Source organism: Andrographis paniculata, unplaced genomic scaffold (assembly GCF_009805555.1).
Source record: "Andrographis paniculata isolate CXL003 unplaced genomic scaffold, ASM980555v1 Contig86END, whole genome shotgun sequence".
NCBI classification, from domain to species: Eukaryota; Viridiplantae; Streptophyta; class Magnoliopsida; order Lamiales; family Acanthaceae; genus Andrographis; species Andrographis paniculata.
This window is the reverse complement of record NW_026137624.1, coordinates 2,275,493-2,296,221: the sequence shown is the minus strand read 5'-3', so window position 1 is coordinate 2,296,221 and position 20,729 is coordinate 2,275,493. Positions and strand designations below refer to the sequence as shown.

General features: G+C 31.1%; 1 protein-coding gene across 1 annotated transcript; it reads left to right on the top strand.

Moving 5' to 3' along the window:
• Positions 1 to 13,981: 13,981 nt before the first annotated feature.
• LOC127242194 (protein ATAF2-like) lies at positions 13,982 to 16,526 on the top strand. The gene is made up of 3 exons (XM_051261638.1): positions 13,982 to 14,426; positions 15,199 to 15,473; positions 15,974 to 16,526. Exons 1-3 carry the CDS (start codon positions 14,258 to 14,260, stop codon positions 16,319 to 16,321), a joined length of 792 nt encoding a protein of 263 aa, XP_051117595.1. The 5' UTR covers positions 13,982 to 14,257; the 3' UTR covers positions 16,322 to 16,526.
• The last annotated feature ends 4,203 nt before the right edge of the window (positions 16,527 to 20,729 follow it).

Sequence of the window (20,729 nt, the reverse complement as noted above, 5' to 3'; positions counted from 1 at the left end):
AACAGCACATGAGCAAAACAATCCCTTATTTGCTTGAACTACTTTTAGCACACCAGTCCCCACTCCGGCCCTTCAAAGAAACTTCAACAGCCGGACAAGAGACTTCAAATGCATAGGGGTAGGGTTGACAGCGATTCCAACATCTTTCTTTGTCTTAAAGCCTTTTGAAATGACTTGGGAATCAAGGGGACCAGTCCCAACACCATCCCTATACACTGGGGGACAAGGAGTTGCTGAGGAAGGTCAACTTTCTATTGGTTCGGGAGTGCAACAACCCTAAAAATATATTGCCCAACCAGTCCCTAAAAATACACCATTGCATCATGCTTCAGTTTTTAAAGAACCTACGGAAGGCCCCCGAGTTTGTTTCCCACAGCAGGGACCTACTCATCAAGCCTTTCCGCAGCCGATGTTTCGCAATCTGCCGTCCGTTCAGGCAACTTCTAAACATCCAGGGGAGCAGGCAGAGATGGTGCCGCAGCCATATCCCATCATAAATCCACAGGTAATCGAAGATACAATTCATAAGATGTATGGCGATCGGCGAAGCAAGGAATCAGTTGAGCAGTTCTTGGAACAATTCAGAAAGGCAGAAACTGAATTCCAGGTTTGTAAACCGGACGATCAGGTGGTGAATGTTGCGATAAATAACATGACACACCAGTTGTGTGACAGGCTAGCTCTCCAAGAGTACCATGAATTTCAGCAGGCAATGTCCAAAGATGTAGAGACCGAACAACCCTTGAAAAAGACTAAAACGGTCCGAAACCAGAAATTTTGGAGCAGAAACCACCCTGTTCAAGACCAGAGAGAAGCTGCCGAAGACGAGGCTGTACCGAAGAAGACTTTCTTGGCTGAGTCCCAATGGAATGCCATCAAAGAAGGCCATTTAGGGCTAGCTGAAAAACCTGAAATGAAGGTTGATACTAAACCATTCTCTGCACTAATAAATACCATCGGAATACGTCTGACAAGGCCTAGAAAGTTGGCATCAGGATCTGGAAAAATAACATGAAGACGGAACCTAAAAAATTGGTGCTCAAGAGGCTCAGAAGGATGATCAAACCTTCGAGAAGGAGTTCACTGTGGGATAGATTTTCCCCCACTAAAACGGTCACGGAAGTGAGCTTCGAAAAGGGTGGTAAGGTCTGGCAAGTGACCTCAGTGAATTAGGTGGTAATTACACCATATCAAACCCGTCTTACCGGGAAAAATCCAGATAATGGAAGCTGGACTAAGAACCAAAAGGGGCAGGTGATGCGACCTCCTACCAGGACCCAAAAAAAGAGAATGTAGCGACAACGCTTGACTGTTTGCCTTTCCAAGGAGGATCGGGCTGGGGGCAACAGGTCGAGAATCAGGAAGAGGTTGTTGTTGGAAGGTCAAAATTAAATAGGGAGGACTTACGCCATCAGCTTTGGGCCCGGAAATAGTAGATGCCGAAGCGTGTTTAACTAACAATGATTGTCTTGTTAATTCGCAGGGCCATGCAGCACTTGGAACAGTCAAGATCCCAGAGGATGAGCCGATGATCGGAGTATTCGATTGCGATGAGCTATCTGAAGCAAGTTTGAACATGATTGCCACTGATCAAGACCTAGAATGAGTTTTACATTTCGAGGGCAATTTCAAAGTCAAAGTGATCAAATTTTTGCCTCAAAACCGAGGCCAATACACAGCCCAACAACTTATGTGTTCGTCATAAATGACTACTTGATCCTGCAAGATCTGAAGGCAAGAGCAGACAGGTCCTACTTCCCATTCTTATAAGTTGGAAATCATGTTGCTTACCTTTCTGGCAGACATGCAGGAGCTTCTTCCCAGCCGCCTTTTTGGATCAAGGCAAAGATAAAATTTACTTTCCGATCTGACGAGCTACCCCACTGTTTGAGGCGCAAGGCCCGTTGGAGGAGGTTAATTTAGGGGACGAGGCAATCCTTCTGATGATGCAGATTAGCACCCTTTTGAATGCCGAAAAAAAAGGAGCAGGCCTTGTTCCAAGAGCTTGATGCCCTGCCCGAAGAGATATTGCAGGCCCTCGGATGTATTCAAAATCAAAAGAGAAAGGTCGAATCGACCTTCCGAAAGCGCATAAGGTCTTAGATCTTTCATAAATTTGACTTGGTACAGAAGGTCGTCATCTCGGAAGACCCCAAAGATGTGAAGCTCGGGAAGTTGTCCCCACTTGGGAAAGGCCATTCATTTTATTGACTAAGTCATGTAGTAGCGCATATAAATTAATAGAGCCCGAAAGAGAGAACTTGAAGACGTTTATCGATGGAAAATATTTAAAAGGTTCTATCCTTCTTTTTGAGAGCTAGAAGGAAGGTACGACTAGGCTGTGGGTGACTACGATCTTACGGAATGAGAAAAAACAGATGGACAAACCAAGTAACTTTTAAAAAAAATATCCAGACTATAAATTAATTTTTGTCCAGACAATTTTGTGGGGGGCATTTGTAACCCACAATCCAAAATCAGCCCAACTTGGTGATAGACAGCAGCCCAAAGTCAGCCCAGCACCTCCAGCTTCCGGAAGGTCAGTTCGTGGGAGAGAATCTGTTGAAAGAAGGTTGGAGCAGGTGGAAAAGCCGATCCGGCGTAATTGCAGCACAAGACATTCACAGCGCAACATACGGCCCAAAGTACAGAGACGGACTTGCTGACCCGTTTGGCCTATCGTTCAGGTAGGTCCAACTCGAGTTGGAAGTAGCCCAACCGAGGCAGGAAGGTCAAGAAGTTAGAAAGTTGTTAAAGCTGTTGGAGAAAATTTGGGAATAAGATTTTATCCAAAAAATTCAAAACTAAGAAGATTTAAAGAATATCAAGATCAGAACACAAGATTACACGCCATTCAACATCAATCATCTTCTTCTTCTTTAACTGTTTTTTCCTTTGCATTATTTTTACTATATTTTTTCCAGATTTTTACAGCTTTATTTCATTAATTCCAGCTTGTTTTTCAGCTTTGTTCTTGTTTTATTAGCCTTATTTTGCCTTTTCTTTACATTAATTTCTTTTTATCATCGCGAGATAGTCCAGATCCTTTCTTGAGATATCCAGGAAACTCTACGATTAAATGAATTCCGGCAAGCTTTCCGATTAAGCCGTCGGTGGCAATTTTTTTACGACAACAAGTTCTCACTTTTGCTGGTGATGGTCTGAATATTAACTTTCCTTGTGAGCAAGCAACACATTTTTATTTAATATCATTTTATTTTTTAAATTATGACCATAGGTACTTTCAACAAGTTGTCTCATCATAGTACTACCGAGATACTCAAACTAGTCATGCCAAAAAATAATCTATAGATTTCTGGTTTTTCAAATATATTTCAGTTGCATTAATCTTTATATAATATAATTCGGAAGACTATGAAGACAATTTTTTGAATATATTTGTGTCCATCAATAAATTTTGTAATCAACAAAAATTCATTATTTGTCTCACTTGATGTCTCAATGTGATATTCATTTCTGTAAATATCATTAAAAATTAATGTTGGAACATTATTTCCTCCATCTTTTTTTGGCATATGGTCAATTCATCTTTCCTGCTGCTGCCTTTTTAGATTTTCATTTGGAGTAAGATGTTTCATCAGGTTGTTGCAACAGGCTCACAACAACATTGTTTGTCTTACACTCCTCGGTTGGTGAGCACACAAGAAAAATGAATAGATGTTTTTGGTGGTCAAATTACATCAGAATTATGCAGGAATACAACATTATGTTTATGTGCAAGGGGTTTTAATTTGTTTTGTCTTACATGCACAACAATGTGACTTTATATATAAGTGTGGAGTGAGAGAGTTGGTTGTTGGAAGGTTTAGAGAGTGAAGTATAGTGAGAGAAAGTGTATCTAATCCTCTCAACTCCAACCATTATCTTCTCCATGCATTGAGTGAGTGATATACACTACTATCTCACCGGAGAGTTCGTCGGTCGAAGGGAAATTAGAGTTCCGATCAGGGGAACATTCAGAATCTGTGCAGCCCAGCTTCTTGTTAGTTGTCAGTATGCGTTTGTGACAACAAATGCCTGTTGAGGGATTTTCCTAGATAATCAGCATTGTAGTTTGGGTTGAAGGAGTTTTGAGTGTTTTGTTCATAATCAGCACTAATTAATGAACCTTTCTTGGATTGGAATCCCCCGGATGTAGGTTGGTTATAACCGAATCGGGTTACCAAATATCTTGTCATTTATTGCTTTGGTCTCTACATTTATTTCGTTGACAAGATGCCGTTATAACTGTGATATAACCACGCTTCGGGAATTGGCCCTTGAATAGGTGTTCGAAGGTGATTTGGTGCAGCACCTATTTCTTCCCAACATTTGGTATCAGAGCAGTGTTATTTAAGTTGCTGAGTAGATTCTTTCACAGTTGCAAGGATGAGTAAGGAAGGTCAATCTACGTCAAGAACTCCATTATTCGATGGGATAAGCTATCGAAGTTGGAAAAACAAGATGGAAGGGGGAGTCTGCTGTGTCTGTTGTTTTTGCAGTAAGGGGGAGCCCTGGTGATTTGTTGTTGCTGCTGCTGTTGATTAACTTTTATGTGGTTGTGTGAAAGCTGTTGTGACAACCACCTCATTCGAAAGGCTATTTGTAGCCTATGTTTTATGTTGGCCTGTAACAAATTGATGAACTTACTGATGAATTATTGGATTGATTGGTTTATTGTGGGAGTAATTCTCCTACACATTGGGCGAAGTCCCATATGCCAAAAAGGGGGAGAATGTTGGAACGTTATTTCCTTCAACTATTTTTTGGCATATGGTCAATTCATCTTTCCTGCTGCTGCCTTTTTAGATTTTCATTTGGAGTAAGATGTCTTATCAGGTTGCTGCAACAGGCTGACAACAACATTGCTTGTCTTACACTCCTCAGTTGGTGAGCACACAAGACAAATGAATGGATGTTTTGGGTGGTCAAATTGCATCAGAATTATGCAGGAATATATCATTCTATTTATGTGCAAGGGGTTTTAATTGGTTTTGTCTTACATGCACAACAATGTGACTTTATAGATAAGTGTGGAGTGAGAGAGTTGTTGTTGGAAGGTTTAGAGAGTGAAGTGTAGTGAGAGAAAGTCTATCTAATCCTCTCAACCCCAACAATTCTCTTCTCCATGCATTGAGTGAGTGATATACACTACTATCTCGCCGAAGAGTTCGTCTATCAAAGGGAAATTGGAGTTCCGATTAGGGGAACATTCAGAATCTGTGCAGCCCAGCTTCTTGTTAGTTCTCAATACGCGTTTGTGACAACAAATGTCCATGGAGGGATTTTCCTAGATAATCAGCATTGTAGTTTGGGTTAAAGGAGTTTTGAGTGTTTTGTTCACAATCAACACTAATTAATGAACTTTTCTTGGATTGGAATCCCCCGGATGTAGGTTGGTTATAACCGAACCTGGTTACCAAATATCTTGTCATTTATTGCTTTGGTCTCTGCATTTATTTCGTTGACAATATGTCGTTATAACTGTGATATAACCACGCTTCGGAAGTTAGCCCTTGAATAAGTGTTCGAAAGTGATTTGGTGCAGCACCTACTTCTTCCCAACACTTAACAATATTTTTGGGGGATTTGCTATAATATAGTTCATTTTCAATATCAAATTTTACTCCTTCGAAGAGAAATATTATTGCTCTTTCAATATCTTCAATCAATTTTCGCATTACTACATATTATATTAACATATTTTTTTCCAACTTCAGGTTGTTGAAATACTTATTATTTTTCAAGATGGTGTGTGTTGATGTACTATATATAAGTCATAAATTGTCTTCGGTATTTATTATCGCACGTTCAGAATTCATATATTTTTCTTCTGGAATAAATATCTGAAAATAAATGTATCAATAATTTAAACAAAATTCATAGCTGTTAAAAATATGGGAGTAAGAGTAATTACGTATAAGGAGTTTTATATATTGTCACATGGTATTCAAAATATAAATTATCGAGAATTTAAAATATGCACCTTCAAGGCACACAACATACAATATTGGAATATTTCAAAATATGCACTTTCAGGTGTTCCATATGCAGCATCGGAGATTTTTAAAATATGAACATTTAGGGTTTTCAATATGCACCTTCATAGTGTTCAAAGTATAAAACTTCAAGATAAATTCAGTTACTGGATATTGACATCTTCGGTTGCCTTTTTTTTTTTTATAATAATTAGTGAGAAAAATCAAAGATTTATGTTTATTATAATTGTATGAAAAAAAAATTAATAAATACCTTAAAATTTTTGCAGAGTTTTCCGCAGTACTATGATGATATCTTAATAGAACTTTAGGATGAAACTTTATTTGAACATAATTTTTTCAACGTGTTAAAAAAAATTTAAAAACATAAAAAATAACACTTTCTCAACAAATTCTCCTGTTGATAACGTATTATAAAATATATTACTAAATAAAATATAATAATATATACGTAAATGAATATTATAAAATATATTACTAAATAAAATATAATAATATATACGTAAATGAATATATATATATATATATATATATAAGGATGGTCATGTGTATGTGTATATGTGTTTGCAATACAAAAGGTAAACAAGTAAGTGTCTATATATTTATGCCTAGAGAGAGAGTGAGAGGAGACAGATCCGAGAGATAAGAGAGAGACGATAGAGTGTGTAAGATTAAAAATCGTTTGTCTCATTTCACAAAATTAGCATATTTATATGGACATTACAATTAGATAAGTCATTAAATAAATGATGTGGCAAAGGTAATCAAATGACACCTATAAAAAATTGCGAGGAGTCGTAACAAATAATAAAATATATTTTTTTAAAAAAAAATTAATAATAATAAAATGATTGAGTCCCAAATGGAAATGGTCCAGATTAATTCAATGACAAATTTAGGTGTCGGCACAAATAAATAAAACCTTAACGATTTAGACAGTTACCTAACCAAATTTATTTAATTTGCATAGGAACGCCCCTTCAGATTCCACAATAGCAATTTATGAGAATAATAAATTACTGTTTACTTTCCCGTAGGGGTAAGCATTCGGATTTTCGGTTCAAATTTTGTCAAATCCGAACTGATCCGAAAATTCAAAATATTTGAAAAAATCAATCCGAATCGATCGAAATAACCGAAATCCGAAAGCCAAAAATCCGTAATTCGAACTAAAAAATTCGAATCAAACCGAAAAATTCAAAATTTTAAATATTTTTATTATTATTTTTAAAATTTTTAAATTCTTTTATATTTTATTATTATTTTATAATATTAAATATATATAATATATAAAAATTAAATATATTAAAATATAATTAATAAATTTGAGTTTTTTATATTAAAATATAATATTTTATAATAAAATATTAAATATATATAATAAAAAAATATATATTAAAATATTATATTTCGGATTTCGGATTGGTTCGGATTTTAAGTATACCGATTCGATCCGATTCGAAAATCCAAAATTTATTAAAAATTCAATCAGATCCGAAAATCCAAAATTTATTAAAAATTCAATCCGATCCAATCCGAAAATCCGAAAAATCCGAACCAAATTTTAAATTTCGATTTGATTCGAATTGAATTTTCGAATTTCGAATATTTTGCTCACCCCTGCTCTCACGTACGTACAGTTATGTAATTTAATTTAATGTAATTTGTAAGTTGAATATTTTATAAAAGCGGCGATTCGAGAACGCAGTGGACCAATTAATTAATTACACACAGAGTGACCTAATCAACAATTAATAAATAAATTATGTGTGCACTTAACCTGCCCACCTTCAATATTCAAAAGTCAGATATAATAATATCTCTTATAAAATTTAAAAATAATAATGAAGGGTTTGATACAATCTCTCATTACATCCACATCGTGATGTGTTATTTTTTGAGTTTGATATTAATTTTTTTATTATAAATTATTATTTTATGTAAAAGTATTTAATATATATAAATAGTTTTGTTTAGTGAAAAAAACAACACTCTTATGATTTATGTTTATTTTTAATACCATAGTAATTTTATAAATACATAAATTTTGCATACCATACCCGGTTCGTATAGTGTGATTTGTCTTGTGGGTTTAGTTTGTAGATTATTAGATTCGATCACAAACTTACCCAAAGCACACTTGAATGATAGTGACTGTGGTATTCCACGATAACTATCTATATATATATATAGAGAGATATTGCTCTTAGGCTAAATGTCAAAATAGAAATCATTTATAATATTATATTTTTATCTCTTTCTCTAATAAATACATGTATATCTAAAAATTTAACATTTTTTTTAATAAAATTGATAAATATAATGTAGATTTTTTCTTTTTATTTATATTATATAGAATTTTTATATATTACAAAATGATCGTATTTATATTTATATAGTCATATATTCATATATATATTTAATTAAGCTATAACTTTCAATATAGTTTAATATATATCTGAATTAAATATATCAAATATATTTCAATATTTAATCAAACATTACGAGTATTTTTCTTTAATATTTATAATTTTAGGTATTTTTTATTGTGAAGTATGAAAATTATAAAAATATAATATGAAATAATATTTTAGGTATTTTACTAATTTTTATTGTTATATATATGTATATATATACATAAGTACTTATGTTCGGCTCTAAGTGTCATATTTATTTATTTTTTATTTTTGAATATTAGTTATTAGATTAAAACGTAGTACAAATTAAGGAAAAATAACAAAAATAAACAATAAAAAATTCTATTGATGTCTTATAATAATAATATAATGACATTTGTACAAAAATTTATATAAATATAAAGATATTTTTAATGTTAAATATAATGACGTAAAAAGTAAGATTTTTCTTAAAAACTGACGGAGAGAGTATTATATATATATAATATTATACTCGCTCTTTTATTATTGTACTTAGGTTTTTATGTTTGTCAATTAAAATGGTTCTTATTTTTTTATTTAGTAAAAAATTATATATTCTCTGTTCCACTTCCATCATAGACTCTCCATTTTTCTTTTTAGTCCGTTCCACCAAATAAATTTTTTTAACATTGTTAAATATATTTAACAAATATAACTTAATTTAATTACATTTCAAACCTATTACACATTAGACTCATTCAAAATCTATTTATTATTATCTCTCTTCAATAGACAAATATTATTATCTATATTTAAAACTCTCAAATTTTTTTGTAAAATTAGTTTATATTAATTATATATAAATAAATATATTTTTTTATTTATTTGTATTATATAAAATTTATATTCTATAAAATGATATACATATTATATATTTTTTTTTATTGAAATATATAGTTTAAAATATTTAAATCCGTATTTCAATTTTTTTTCAATAATATATACTAATTTTTATTTTAAAAATAATAACAACACCACTTATATAAAAAAAAAAATTAAAAAAAAATAATATTATAACTATTGTAATTAACATATTAAATTACACTATCTAAAACATCAGTCTTTCTAACCAAATAGATCATCTTATTCGTGACAGAGGAAGTACTACTTTTCGTATTTTTTTACTATAAAAAAAAAATTACAGATCATATAAAAATTCATGCTAAAAAAAAATTAAACACATTTTTATTTGTGACGGAGAAAGTATATGTTTAATTTCTTAAAATATAGTAGTATCTAATTCAAATACTATATAAAATAGATCATCAACACTAATACACTATTCAAATTCTCAATACAAATGCTCTTTCCGTCCCATTGAAAGGTACCATTTTTTATTTTCGTCCGTCCCAAAACAAGGTTATCATATCCTAATTTAGTAATTGTACTACCTACTTCACATAATAAATACTCTTTCAACTTACAATATATTACACAAATGTCATTACTTTTATATTACACCATACTAATAGGGATATTTTTGTCTTTTTCACTATAATCCAATATAATACTAATATTCAAAAATCTACGTGCAAAAAGCAAACGCTCCTTTTCACTATAATCCAATATAATACTAATATTCAAAAATTTACGTGCAAAAAGCAAACGCGATCCTTCCAACGGGACGGAGGAAGTACACTGAATGTATATGTGCTGAAAGCAAATAAAAGTATTCTAATTATATTAATAATATAATTTAATTATAAAAATTTAAATAATTAATTTACAAAGTATTCAGCACTGAATCCATAGTCTATTAATACTACATTTCAAATCAATTTAAAACAGAATCGAATCCGAATATTCTTATGAAATCAAATCCAAGCACCAATGCCAAATAAGCTCCCAAAATTATTTCTCAAATGTCACATCAATTGGGAAAAAACGTGGGAGCTCGATACCGCCCTTTATTTGAACTCATTCAATAATAATAATAATAATAATAATAGTAATAAAAGATAGTTTTAGTTAGCAACAGGCTGAGTCAAACCGTGCAAGTCGTTGCCGTAATACTACTCAACGAATTTAAGCAATTCCCATTTGCTGACTTTTGAAGAAATTTTAATAATAGTTTTTGGGAATATATGTAATTTTGATTCCATAAGTAAAATTCCAATCATTTTAGTTATTTTATAGCATCATGGATGGAAAATTTCTCATATATAGCTTTATCCAAGTTAAAAGGGTGTAAGAGTAAAATATAGAAGAATCTCAAGGTTTGTCCATTTCAATTCGTCTTTGGATCTTGGATTTAAGTTTCAATACTAAACATTAAAAATATCTTTATATTTGTATAATTTTTTTTTTTTTTTTTACAAATGTCCTTCTATTAGTATTATAAGACACTAATAGAAATATTTTTGCAACTTTTTCTTAACTTGTACTACGTTTTGATATAATAACTAATATTAAAAGATAACACATAAAAAAGTAAATGAAACCTGCCTAACGGATGGATGTAGTATTATTTCTTAATCTTGCAAAATATCATTTTTTAATATAAACGAATTTACATTTTAGGTGTGTTCTATTATCAGATTTTTATATATTTATACTATTTGTCGAATACAGAATGACCGTCTCACCTATAAGCTCGAACTTTTAGGAAAACACAACCATTAATTATATATCCCCAACATGATAGCAGAGTGGACCTTGACGGTGGTGTTAGCTTCCGGCACGTTATATATGGTATCAAAGCGGACCTTGACGGTAGCGGCGAACGAAGTGACAAAGTGGCGGAATTGCTTGAGTGAAGGATCATGTTGGTGGCACGTCAAAGATGAGCATGTCATAAGGGAATTGGACATTCCAAAGAGGGAGTACTCATAGGGTGAGAGAGTATGCTCGACGTTGTTGGAGGGCCAAGAGATCTGAGCTTTGTTCGTGAGGGAAAAACCACGTTAAGGGCGATATTCGGACGAAGAATGCATAAGCCGCAACAAAGGATGTCCCAGATGGTGTGCGGAAACGAGTGGCGGAATGTGGATCTCATGTGGGTAGTCAATGGCAAAAAACCTCGCTGGCTGTTGGTGAGCACAAAGAGTGAGGGTATGCAGATAAGTGTCAATGGAGTGACACCGGAGGCATACCGAGGGTGCAAGAAACAATGTCAGTGCACTTGAATAGCGTCACACGAGGGCGTTTGCAACTTGAAGTGGGAGAGTATTATCACGGGTTGACATTCCTGCCCAGATTCTCAGTCATAGTCTGTCCCATGTGTGCGAGCCCATGTCCTATACGGTTGATCGACAACATATGTCTTAGTGCAGATACGTGTTCCGCATAATTCTCTCATACTGTATGGTATATCCCAGGCGTGTTGCACACAGGGGATGGCTGGTCTGGGCCTCAACGCGGGCGTAACCTATGCGTCGGGCCTGTCAGCTTCCAGACACGTTATATATAGTATTAGAGCGTAAACGACGTCAGTGCACTCAAGTGGTGTCGTATGAGGGTGTTTGCGACTTGGAGTGGGACATAAATGTTAGTCTGTGACAGTCTCCCCCACTCCAAATCGCAATTGTTCTAGTGCGAGGGCACTTGAGTGCACTGACGTTGTTTCTTGCACACTTGGCATGCCTCCAGGCGTCACTTCATTGACCCTTTCGTGCACACCACTTTTTGTGCTTACCAAGGGCCAGCGAGGTTTTCCATAGCCGACCCACAACTTGCTCATTCCGCCGCTCATCAGTCCGCTTCGTTCGTCATCAACGTCAAAGTCGGCTCTGATACCATTTATAACGTGCCGGATACTGACATTATTTATAAAAAAAAAATTAAAAACATGAAATAAAATATTTATTTTTATTTTCTATATTATAGTATTAAAAATAAATTTTACATTTAAAATATCACATCAATAGTTATTTGTGTAACATTGTACAATGATTTCAATTAAAAATTTTTACAATTCAAATAAAGAAAATATATACATATCGGAACCCCAAACAAACACACCCGTAATTGTGTTTATTAATGAAAAATATTTAATGATCAAATAACATCCTATGGAAAAACTTCAGCAAGTAAATAATACCATTCATTTACATTTTTAATATTCTTTTTATATCATGTTCTCTCCACATAAAATAAATATTTTTATTTATATTTAAAATTTTATCTTTTTTATATAATTAATTTATATTAATTATAAATACATAAACATATTTTTTTTTTACTTGTATTATAAATTATTTTTTACAAAATAATATTTATATTATATGCATATTTTTTTATTACAATATAATTTTTAAAATATTTAAATATATATTCTAATTTTTTAATTATATAAATATATTAAATTTATTTTTAAATTACAAATATTATTAATTATAAAAAATAATAAAATAATATCACAATGTACTATTATTAAGTAAGTAGACATTATTATTATAAATATTGTGTTATAAAAAGTGTCAGTTCATATTGAATGTAGGGAGTATAATTTAAAATAGTAATTTTTAAAAATAAAAAAAAAAAAACAAATATTGAACACTAAGACTGTTATTTTGTTTTTTATTTCCATTTTTTTAATCGAAAATATTAAAGTGAATACTTATTTTTCAATTAATCAAAATCAATTTTTTTTATTTAAAATATTGTTCTTTTAATATTTTTTTCGACACGATTTTCAGAAATATATATTATAGTATATTTTATCATCTCACAAAAATTCAACAATAATATAAAATATTCTTTTTTATATTACTTACACAATTTTCTATATCTTACATAATAATAAAATAAAAATAAAAATAAAAATAAAAAAATTTCTAAAACCAAAACACTCAAATCATTTGCAACAAATATATTCATCAAAGTATATCTCCAATTTTATTTTTTATTTCTTTCTTCCACCTCATATTATCTTTCCTCCAACTCAACAAAAAGATATCTATATATTTATATTTATATTTATATCAAAATTATTTTTTTTTTAAATTATTTTTTAAAAAAAAATATATCAATATATATATATATCATTGTGTATAGAAAATAAAATTTTATATAATATAAGAATGCAAAAAGGCATTTCTCCATAGATGCCCATGTCTGTTTAGTTGTGAGATTTTGGTTTTGTATTTTGATTTTGAATAAGAAAATTTTGAATATAAATAGTTGTTTGATGTGATATAAATATGTATTGATGTGATGTTTTAAATGTAAAATTAGATTTTAGTGTAATAAAAATAAATAAAAATTGGGTGTTTGATTTGATATTTTTTAAGGGAGAAGAAAATTGAAATAATAAAATCTTACAAGTTTTTTAAAATTTTTGTTTACTAACACTGATGTAGAGAAATGATGTGAAATTTTTGAATAGAAATCTCCTTGATCGAGATCTCACCGTTGCAGGTGCTCTAATTAAACAAACTTATGTTAAAAAGTTATTTATTTATTTAAAAAAGGAAGAAATTTGAAATCCAAAACACAGATAAAAGGGGAATCAACATCACTAAGCAACAACTTGACATATAAACACATTTGTTTATGTATGTATTATTAAGTCAATAGAATAGAGCAGAAGCCAACCAAAATAAAGCTACGTAGCGAAGGGAAGGGAAGAGAAAAGACGCAGAAAGTCCCAATAGTGACAGAGAAAGCAACGTCCATCCAATCAAATCAAAACTCCCATTGCATATTCATAACCAACATCATCCATTGGTTTAAATTTTTTATTCTAAGATTTACAAGTATAAGTCAGTCCTTGTTGAGTGTATAAATAGATGGATTGGAAAGGGCCTCTAACTCTTACTCTTGCCATTGCCCTTGTTAATTAATTTTAAAGAAAATTAATTTTGGTTTGATTTGAAGTGAATGAAGGGTGGGGGTGGTTCGTTGAGCTTCCCGGCGGGTTTCCGGTTCCACCCGACGGACGAGGAGCTGATGGTGCACTACCTCTGCCGCAAATGCGTTGGTCTGCCCGTCGCAGTTCCTATTATTGCCGACCTCGATATCTACAAGTTTGATCCATGGCAGCTTCCCGGTACCTATCTATATTTTCAATTTTATTTTTTTCTTGAAATTAATAAAAACAAATTTTGGAGGCAGATTGTCCAGTGGTGCTGATTTGAATAAAAGTAGACAATATATATCTTATATATGCAGTATATATTGTGTTCATCAAGTTAAATCAGTATTAATTAGTTGAGATTAACCTAAAAGAATTTTAGGTTAAAAAGTATTGCATCTATAATTAATTTACCTCATATCAAAAACCCCTTCCGTCCTGTCACACGGATGATTCATTTTTATTTTTTATTATTAATAAATTTATCAATATTAAAGACACTTAATAAATATAAATCAATTTAATTAAATTTTTAATCTTACACATAGACTCATTCAAAGCCGATTTATTTCTACATCGCTAGTCAATTAACAAAGATTTTTTATTTACCTTTGGTACCTTTTTGTTTTATAAACTAATTTATAATAATGATAAATAAATATATATATAAATATTTTTTATTTATTTGTATTATATAAAATTAAATGATAATCATATTGTATATATATTTTATTAAGACATAATGTTAAATATATTTTAAATTTCTTTTAATAGTTAAATAACTAATTTTTATTATTTAAATAATTAATTTATACTATCTAAACCCAAACAAAAAACTTATTCTTTGTTGGGACAGAATGGGTATTTTATTTTGTTATTATTATCAAAACAATTCAAAATTTAAAAAACACCTCCAAAACATACATGTAAATATATCCCAAGTCTAACACTTCGAAATTTTTGATAGATATGTCGTTATATGGCGAAAAGGAGTGGTACTTCTTCTCACCAAGAGGTCGCAAGTACCCGAATGGTTCGCGGCCAAACAGAGCAGCCGGGACCGGCTATTGGAAAGCCACCGGGGCCGACAAGGCTGTAGGGAAGCCTAATGTACTAGGGATCAAGAAATCACTCGTGTTTTATGCCGGAAAAGCTCCCAAGGGAGTAAAGACCAACTGGATAATGCACGAATATCGCTTGGCCAATGTTGATAGATCTGCCGGAAAAGGCAACAATTCCCGGGTATTGTGACTTCAAATTATCAACTTCATCTTTGCAATACATGATCTAGTATATATATATATTTATATATTTATCAAGTGACGGAACCAGCCCTAAAATTTAGGGGGGGCAAAATGTCAATTCACTTTTTCTTTTATTTAATACTATTTTTTTTTATTTCTCCAAATGCAACCGGATAAACAAGAAAAAAAAGGAAAAAATAGTTAAAAATTAAATTTTTAGAGAAATATTTAATAAAATTCAAATAATTTCTACTAAAAAATAAAACCTAAAAGTATAAATCAACAAAACTAAAAAAATATTATTATTTTTTACACTATAACATAAAAAAATTGAAAAATATGGGGCAAAATAATAAAAAAAAAAATACATAATTTTATTATTTCTTACACTAAAAAAAAATCTTATATTTGAGTGGTTGGGGGTCAACTACCCTCTAGTCCCTGTGTAGTTCCGTCTCTGTATTTATCTTATTGTGCTCTTGTATAATTAAATTGCAGCTTGACGATTGGGTATTGTGTCGAATATACAACAAGAAAGGAGCTTTAGAGAAGGCCAACCACAAGCCAAACAATGTGAGCGCGTACAATTGCAACGGCGAGCAAGTAATAGATTTGTCACGAGGAATGAATTGTTTCACCAACATCAACCCATCCGACTCAAGTAGCTCTGAGCACATTGCTTCGATTGAGTTTAAGGAAGTCGAGAGCGGCACCAAGTGGATCGGGTTTGAAAATCCACTTGAATTCAAACCAGAAAAGTACGATTTTAGGGACGATTCTTTTAACTACCAAGAGATCATGCAATATGATCAGGACATGTTTGGTTACATTCATAAGCCTTTTTGAACAACCTAGCAAGGATGTTACATTTTATAGCAGAGCCAAAGTTAGTTTAATCAATGGCGGCAAGGATGTTGTTCCATCTAATCTATTAGTAAATTAAATGCACCGAATCGATTTCGTCCGATCCATTTTATAATTGTCTATTTATAGAATCGAAAAATGAAGGTTTCGATGAATCGGAGACGAAGAAGATAAAATTCAGGGGAATTAAACAAAGTACTATAGGTTTGGAGTTGTCTTGAACTTGTAGAAATTTTCAAGAAAAAAGCGCCATAAATTCTGTTTAAGTTTGTTATAAATTAAAACTAAACTGAACAAAGAGCGGGATGGCGGCGGCTACAGTGTTAATTTGAAATTCTAGTATAGCATGCTATTATTAGACAACACATAATAGTACTAAAAACAATATATTGTATATCTTAATATAATAAAAATACAACACATGTTATAGTCTCAACAACACACAATATTACTACAGACAACATACAATATTACTACAGATAACCCATTGTATACGTTAATATAATACAAATACAACACATGAACTAAAAACACATGCTATAGTCTTATACAACACATAACAGTTGATTTAGCATATGACGTACTTGTATACAACACATTTGTTATTATTAAAAAACAACACATACATTTATTATACACAACATGTGCGATGTCTAATACTAACATGTGATATTTGTATATATAATGCGTGCTGACGTGAAAAAACCATCCTGGATGAGATCTATTACATATAGACAAGTTATCTGGGTGTGTTTGTTTGGGGGATTGGATTTAATTTTCACTATTCATCCCATTTTCCCCCCCCCCAAAAAAAACATCAAAATCAAACATCTAATCAATTTTACATTCAAAACATCACATCAACACCTATTTATATCACATCATACAACTATTTAAATTCAAAATTTTTACTATTCAAATCACAATTCAAAATTCAAACCCCCGAACAAACACACTTGCAATACAGACAAATGTATAAGTAGCAAGCCAAAGCAAATCCATCCATGTATTATTAAATAAACACAGAGCAAAAGCAACGTATATAAACGACAATCATTAATCAACAATAAGGACAGATACATAGAACCTGTACCTCCCTTGTGTAAAAACTTCTAGGGCTGCCTGCTGCAACTCAGGTTTTACTGTTCCAGTTATTATAATTATAGCGTCTTGAACAGCGATCACTTCAATCTACAACTAGCATAGCAGAGAGCATCGCAGGAGAAAAGCTAGCAAGAAGATTATTTGAAAAATGAAAAGCGGGGGAAATATGATAAATGATGATGATGAAGGAGAAGAGATAGAAATTTAGAACAGAGGCCAATTTTACTGCTCCGTGGCCATTTTTACTAACATCACCACAATTCACCTACTCTCAATTCTTTCAATTTTCCATGTTCCCACTAATAAAACAATTGACAGGTGGAAGAGAGAATATGAATAAAATTTTAATTTTTAAGTATATTTTTATTACTTATTAATTTAAAAGAAATAAAAATAAAAAAATAAAAATTAGATTCAAACTTAAAAATCATTAAATTCTTTTTTATTTTAACTTTTTATTATATTATTTTAAAATAAAAATATATTGAATGCATTTGATTTGTATTTTAAACTTAGAATTACTATTCAGCTTGAAAAGTACTAAGTATATAAAATATATAAAAATATCCTATTTAGATATATTTCAACTAAAATATTTTAATTTAATGTGATATTTTTTTTAAATGATATACATTTTACAAAAGTTGTAAAAAAATAAAAACACAAAGCAAAAAAATGTTCTTAATTACAAATCAAATTTAGATTTTTTTTTTAAAAAAATATCACTCACAAAAATAAAAAATAATGAATTTTTTTTTAAAATACTACAAAATATTTAAAATTAATTTTTTATAATATTTTAAGAATTTATTTGTATTTTTTATTTTGAGTATATATTCTATAATATATATACTATTTATTAGAAAATTTGTAAAGTAATAAACATTTGAAATTTAATTTGGATATAATTTAATTTATTATTTTGGAAAAAATAATTAAATAATGAAAATATAGTTAAACAAAAATAATTAAATCATAAATTTTAATTGTTATCTCTTTTATTTTGTTAGCACATATGTCACCGTCACTACAAGAAAAAATCATTTTTGTAACAAAATTTTTTTGTCTCTAAATCTACTTTTTCCGTTACTAATAACATTAGAGACGGAATTAGGAATGAAATTACGTTAACTACGTGAACTTTAGGGACGGAATTCTGTTACAAATATATTATTTTTTTGTAGTGCGTTTTATTAGCTGAAAATAGAGGAAATAGAGATATTGAAAATAAAGAATTTAATGTGCCATCTTGCCGAAGCTTTCTACTTGTTGGTATGAAATTTTGTTGATGTATTGGAAATCCGCAAAATGTTCATACAAGTAACTGGTGCATGTGTGTGGTTGTTAAAATATACACGCTGGTTGCTGATGTGGAATGTTTTGCCGCATATTTTGAGTTGAATTTTTTTTTTTTTTTTTTTTGAAAGATGAAAATACAAGTCAAATCCTGCATATTTTAGAAGGAAAACGTCCAAGTAAAATTGTGCTACCATTTATTTGGAAAGTAAAAAAGAGATGAAGAAAAAAAAAAAAATGGACACTTCTGTTGATAAAACAAGATTTGTTAGTAGATATGAGAAGTGATGAAATTCATAACAGAACAAAATCTATTATCGAAATTGAATATCAGATTTAAGTCAGATCCGAGCCTCGCGTAGACGCTATTTTCTTGAAGCGAATTCGGTCCGCCACCGATCGCCTCATATGATAGAACGAATCACACAGAATAACATATTACGCAAACCGAATAAGGAGGTAGAAATTTCGTGGAAGAATTTTTGAAATAAAATTTTTTTAGCAAGAAAAATTTCATATAAGAGATTTTTTCAAGAAAAAAAAATCCGCTTGTGAAAATTGATGAGGAGAATGTTTTTTAATGTGAATTACTTTAGAAAGAAGTTAAATTTAAGATAATTTAAATTTTTTAATCACCCCACTTTATTTTATGCATGTTGCATTCAGTTGCAAATACTTTAATTTATCCAATTCATCTAACATTAATTAGTCACATATATTTAATTGGATAAAAAATAAAATTAAATTACTTAGATTTCAATGCTATTGGGCTCGGCCCACGAGCCCTACGACTCCAAAGCTCAAGTCTTGATTAATTAATTATGAGCTAACCCAAGCCAATGCTCAAGCTAAGCCCAAATCAAATCAAGCTCAATCCAATCTACATCCCATTTGGTCATTTTATTGTTATTATCATCAAAACATAAATAAAGAGGGGTGAGTTTGTTTGTGTTTCTATTTTGGGACACAACCTTTTCATATTCATTTTTTTCATCTTTCACATATTCATCTAACAACTTTGTCCCTTTTGGATCTGCAAACAGATCAGACAACCAACGTGCTACATGCAACTCTGCTCAAGGTCTTGGTTTGAGGTGTAATATTTTGAACAATGATAAAATCTTAACAATGTTAGACAAAATGTATATCTCACTGTCCTACTGCATACAAAGACGAAATGGTTTTGTCCCACGAGTTTGCATGCAAATAGGGAGGTTAAATTTGAAGGAAGAAAAAATCTATCACTCTGATTACCAAAAAAATGTATTATTTGACTATCGTCTCTTCCTATAATATTTATGAGGATATAGACATGTCAGATTTTGTCCCTTATAATTAGATACATGTATTTGAATATGTCCAAATTTGTTTGACCCATTGGAAGCTTGATGTATTGATTTTTCATTAGCCAAAGGAAGAGGTGTATATTATATATATATATATACATACATATACTTTATAGGTTTATTTTTCTTTAAACTTTCCATCATTCATTGAGAGAGAAATCAAGAGTGAGTTTCATGAGCTTAGAGCTATAAACATAGAGAATTTCTTCACATCATTATTTCCTTATGAAAAGCTGAAATCTCATGTTGTAATAGTTAGTCATACTTATTGTTGAGGGGGAGTATACTCTTTTATTTTAAGGGATTTTCGTTGTGAGGTTACACCATGTTTTGAGTAGAAAAATTTGGGAAGATTTTGTCTATCACTTGGATCTAGACCTGGTCGAAGTTGCTGAAAATTCGAAACCGAAATCATATTCTGAAGGAATCACAACAGTTTGTTGTGTCGACAAACTGCCGAGTGTTTGTTTGGTGTAAGGGGATTCCAAGGAGAGTCAAAGGAGAAGGAGGCAACAAGCTGCCTACACCTTTGTCCAATCTCAAAGCACAACTAATGGAGGTCGAGGCATTGCATATTTGCATTTCCGAAGGAAAAATGCACTTGTATGTGGTAGGGAAATCAATACATTTAAGTTGAGTTTATG